Source organism: Cryptomeria japonica, chromosome 2 (genome assembly GCF_030272615.1).
Source record: "Cryptomeria japonica chromosome 2, Sugi_1.0, whole genome shotgun sequence".
In the NCBI taxonomy this organism is placed as follows: Eukaryota; Viridiplantae; Streptophyta; class Pinopsida; order Cupressales; family Cupressaceae; genus Cryptomeria; species Cryptomeria japonica.
The window spans coordinates 71768780-71773749 of NC_081406.1; the positions used below are offsets into that span (position 1 = coordinate 71768780).

Consider the following 4970-nt stretch of genomic DNA (forward strand, 5'->3'; position numbering starts at 1 on the left):
ACTAATTGAACCATGTTTCACGAGTGGTGGTGCACAAGAACCCCTCTCTCATGAGAATGAATGGCCCACTTAGCACTCATTGCATCTAGGAGCACTGGGCCTTCCTAGATGCAATGAGTGCTAAGTGAACCATTTGATCTCATGAGAGATGGGTTCTTGCAAACCACCACTCATGAAAAATGGATCAATGAGTTTGACTCGAAAACTACACAATTGAATTATGATAGCAATATCATAATTTGACTTGTTGTGGAAAATATCTCCTACTTATCAAATTTGATACTAATTACAATACCATAATATAATAATACTAGTTTAATATTAATTATAATATAACAATATAATAAATTTTTAAGCAAAATAATAAACAAATATCCCAAATTTATAGTTACTATTATTTTTTAAATCTAGAAACCCCTAGATGGAGAGAATTAAGATGGGAAGATTAAAATGGAGTTTAAATCTAGAAACCCCTAGATGGAGAGAATTAAAATGGAGAGAATAAAATGGGTGACTAATTGTATAGTCCAGTCCAGTTTCCATCCTAAGCCCACGCTGGGATGATTGCCTTGAATGTGGCCTCCATAATCGCCCTAACATTGACATCTCTCCCAAAAATCACTCTCATACCATGGCAGATAATCTGCGATGAATGAAAAAAACAAATAGAGTAATAATAGTGTATTGAATGCACAGAAGCTTGACTTGTGGGGGGCCTGGGAGAGGAAACCCATTTGCGAAGCTTCTTTCTTTATTTAATTTTAATGGCTCTGTGCACACTGTTTTCATGTCAATCAAGAAAGCGCAAGTGCGCAGTGTTTGTCGTCTCCTTTTTCCTTTATTTGCCCGGCACAAAAAGCATGCAAACGCCCCATCAAGGACGTCTTTGCCTTCCTTTATTTGTCTATGTAATGCGTTGTGTTATTATTATTGTTTGTGTGAAATCAGATAAGAAATGGGTAGAGCACCTTGCTGTGAGAAGATTGGACTGAACAGAGGTCCCTGGACAAGGGAAGAGGATCTCCGACTCATACAATATATCAAAGCCCATGGAGAAGGCTGTTGGAGGACTCTTCCAAAAGCTGCAGGTTATCAAAATGGTTCTATTTCTATTCATGTTAGGAATACTTTCAAAGTTTCAATTTTTTTTTTTTTAATATTTTTCACTTGATCATTGTTGTTTCCGAATTAGATTATATTTAAATTTGTTATATCGATATTGAAGATCATATTTTGTAATCTTTTGAAATGTTTTAAGATATAATTATATTATAATTTGTTATATCCATTCCAGAATCTTTTGAAATGTTTTCAGACCTGGATAATTTGCCTTCAACTTTCGAACTAATGTTTTCTCCTGGTGATATGGATGATTTTGTCTTGGAATCCGTTTGTTCTTTGTTGGGTTGCTTTTCATGTTGTCGATGTTTGTTTCTGTGTTCTTTCTATCTGGTTTCGCTCTGTGAATTTGGTTTGGTGGGTTCTAACGATCAAACAAAGAGAGTTGATACTTCTTTAAAGAAATGAGGGTGGTATGTAGGGACAAGGCAGGTAAGCCTGACATAGTAATTTCTTGTTTTGTTGGTGAAAAGTGTTCTCAATGTCTAAAATTGTTCATTCACCCCTGTGGCAAGGTTGAGTTTAATCTTTATGTGATTGAGATTGTTTGAATAAATTATTTTAAAGAATTGTTTAAATGATTGTTTTTAAGATTTATATTATCTGTAAGATTGTTTTGTTATATGATATGGGAGTATGAATTTTAGGTTGAAATCTTATTGATTGGTAGTCAAAGATTGAAGGGTATCCACTTTGTCAAGATTCTTTAGAACACAATCTGATTAAGATTGTCTAAAAGACAATCTGATCAAAATAATCTAGAACACAACTCTATTAAAATTGTTTAAAACCCAATCTCTATTTCATCCTTTATAATATTTTAAATCCCATCACATAATTGATTTTAAGAAAATCACTCTTATACTATCTCACATGCCCCTCTTCCCCACCACCACCAAAATAAATTTAAACCTCAACTTAATTTTGATTGTTTGACAATGAATAAAGTCTACCAAGAAAGAAACATTCTCTTTCAGTATCTTGACCTAAAGAAAGTCATGTCTGAAGTCCTAGATTTCAAGCATGCATTAGGATAAGAATTGGTTAAGCACCTAATATGTTATTAAATCATAGTTTACAAAATTAAGTTCAACTTGGGCTTAAACAATATTCAATTAAATCATAGTTTACAGATTTAAGTTCAACTTGAGTTTAAATGTATTAGGCAGCTTTATTTACTGTCACAGATTCTTCATCCACAGTAACTGTTGTTTCAGAAATCTACTCAACAATGAAATAATAAAAAGTGAACAGACAATATCATAAGATGATAAATTCTTCGCACTATAAGCTGACAGGTTGTTTGGCCGCAGGTCTTTTGAGGTGTGGCAAGAGTTGCAGGCTAAGATGGATCAATTATCTGCGCCCTGATCTCAAGCGAGGCAATATCACAGAAGAGGAAGACCGCACAATCATCAAGCTGCATGCCCTTCTGGGCAACAGGTCTGCCATTCTATTTCATCCCCTACAACGCACATAAATATAAATATAAAGTTCAAAGGGTTGAGTTAAATCAGGTTAAAACATTGAGTTTGCAGTGTCAGATTTAAGTTCAAATTTTAATTGGAGGTCTTATATGAAATGATTGATTTTCAATGTAAAAGTGGTTTCTAAATAAATGAATTTATAAGTTGCCACTCTTAAATTGACTTCTAAATAAATAGATTTCTAATTTGTGACTCATGATCTTTCATAAATAGTTTTTAGTGTGAATGCTGAAAAAGAATTATTTTAGTCTCATGATTGTACTACTAAGAATTTGTATAGTATTGGTTTCATATTGATAATCATATAAACAAAATATTTATAAACCTTTACCAACATAAAAGGAAACCCTAGATTTCAAACATGCATTAGGCAACTTAATACATATGTTTCTACTGTTGCAGGTGGTCATTGATTGCAGGGCAACTTCCTGGTCGAACTGATAATGAAATAAAGAATTACTGGAACACCCACTTGAAGAAAAAGCTTCGAAACATTGGTGTAGATCCTCAGACTCACCAACCCAAAACCAATGGTAACACTAATTCCCACATTTGTGAGAGTTCAAAATCTTCTGCAGATAAATCAGTAAGCCCATTGAATCTCCAGAAGATCGATATAGCAGAAGTGGCAGCAGGTAAAAAGCCCAACATTCATGATCAGAGATCAAGTTTGTTCAATTTCAAAGACTCTCTGAAAAAACTCTCAAATGGGTGGAACGGATTCAATGCAGACATTGTAGATTCTTGCTGTGGCACTAGCTCTGGCACAAAAGACATTATATCTAAAGTAGAGCAGGATAATCCTTTTGAAACATCTGATTCCATTAAACAGTCTAAAAGTTACAATTCCTCAAGTATAGATGATAATGCTTCTCCTGAATCACTTACTGTGTGGTCTGATTTGTGTATTTCACCAGTAGAAATCACCGATTCATCCACACCTGCCCAACCAGAGATAGCTGATAATGATAATAATACTATGGAAACTTCACAAAAAACAGTGAGCAGAGTGCCATCATATCTTCAACTCTGTAACAACAGTCCTTCTACTGCACTGTCAAATATGATAGACAATGAACTGTTCTGGAACTCAGAGATGATGATCATGCAACAACCTGTGAAATTAGAACTGGTTGAGCAAGAAGAGCCTTCTTTGGCTCTCAGTGAATCAGTTTCATCAGCTCTCTGGGACCTCTAACTTAGTTTAAGAACCCCAAGTATTGTTTCTCTTGTTTTCAAATTAGAGTAACTGGGTGTGATGAACTCTTAAGCTATAGTTCATAGTTTTGTCTTTGGGTAAACTATTATGTGGTGATTCTGCCGAATCCTTAGGTTGGTTTGAGCATCTATAATCCATGCATATGTGTTTTTGATTGAAGTCAATCTCGGGTCTTCGATCGTCTAAGTAAATTAGGGTTTTGCAAGAGTTCTAGTATAAAATTTGTAGGCCGTTCGAGTATAGATTTAGCCAGAAAGAAAATCCATGAAGAGGATACACTTTTGAGAGAATGCAATGTTTAATTCCAATTTGGAAAAATGTAAAGAGGATGATAGAAGACATAAATTATAATGTTAGTTTGCTTGTATGACTTAACGTAATGTTCTTTTTCTTATTATCATACATGACAAATGCCTTGTTTTTAACTTGGAGAGTCATGGTCATGCTCTATACTAATTTGATAGGATTAGCAAGCTCAAGAATGTGTTAAAAAATTGATATATTATACTAAGAAATTATTTACAAAATAATTTTTTTTTAATGATTTAGCTTTTAATTTGACTCAACTATATCACATTGTACTTTTGACTTGTACTTAAAGTTTCTAATTTGATTTGACATGACTTGGATTGTTAATATGAATTGTAAAAAAAATTAAGGTATCTAATACCTCCTATTTCTTGGTTCATTGATATGTACTTGGTCTTGAATTAGTGACTTCAAGAAATCTCAATCTTGCAAAAATTTAGTTTTGAGAAAGCTGTTATGAATATGTCTATAAAATTAATCTACTAGCTTCTAAGACTCTAAGTATATTTCACCATTGTTAACCATTTATTTAATGAAGTGATATCTTATATCAATATATTTGCTTTTTTTTTTAATGAAAAACATGAATTTTTGACAAAGCTATTATTGATTTGTTGTCATGATATTTTTGTGGGTTGGTCTTTCTCTTGTCTCAAATATGATAGTGTTTTCCCATCTATATTGCTTAACATATTTTAGATGTAGCTACCACATTTTATTTCACTTCTAGAAAGAGTTATACTTTGAAATTGGGCTCTCTATATATGATATCAAGTCTTGTGGCTATGAGGTACATACAAGTACCAAGAGGACTTTTAGATACAATTGCATGTACA

General features: G+C 33.2%; 1 protein-coding gene across 1 annotated transcript; it reads left to right on the forward strand.

Annotated features, from left to right (window-relative positions):
• Positions 1–719: 719 nt before the first annotated feature.
• Positions 720–4197, forward strand: LOC131070759 (transcription factor MYB13). The gene is made up of 3 exons (XM_058006402.2): positions 720–1088; positions 2433–2562; positions 3009–4197. The coding sequence occupies exons 1-3, from the start codon at positions 956–958 to the stop codon at positions 3802–3804; spliced, it is 1059 nt and encodes a 352-aa protein (XP_057862385.2). The 5' UTR covers positions 720–955; the 3' UTR covers positions 3805–4197.
• The last annotated feature ends 773 nt before the right edge of the window (positions 4198–4970 follow it).

Coding starts and splice junctions, on each gene's coding strand:
- LOC131070759 (XM_058006402.2), top strand. CDS start 956: ATGGGTAGAGCACCTTGCTGTGAGAAGATTGGACTGAACAGAGGTCCC. Junction 1,089..2,432: donor GACTCTTCCAAAAGCTGCAG/GTTATCAAAATG, acceptor GTTTGGCCGCAG/GTCTTTTGAGGTGTGGCAAG. Junction 2,563..3,008: donor CATGCCCTTCTGGGCAACAG/GTCTGCCATTCT, acceptor CTACTGTTGCAG/GTGGTCATTGATTGCAGGGC.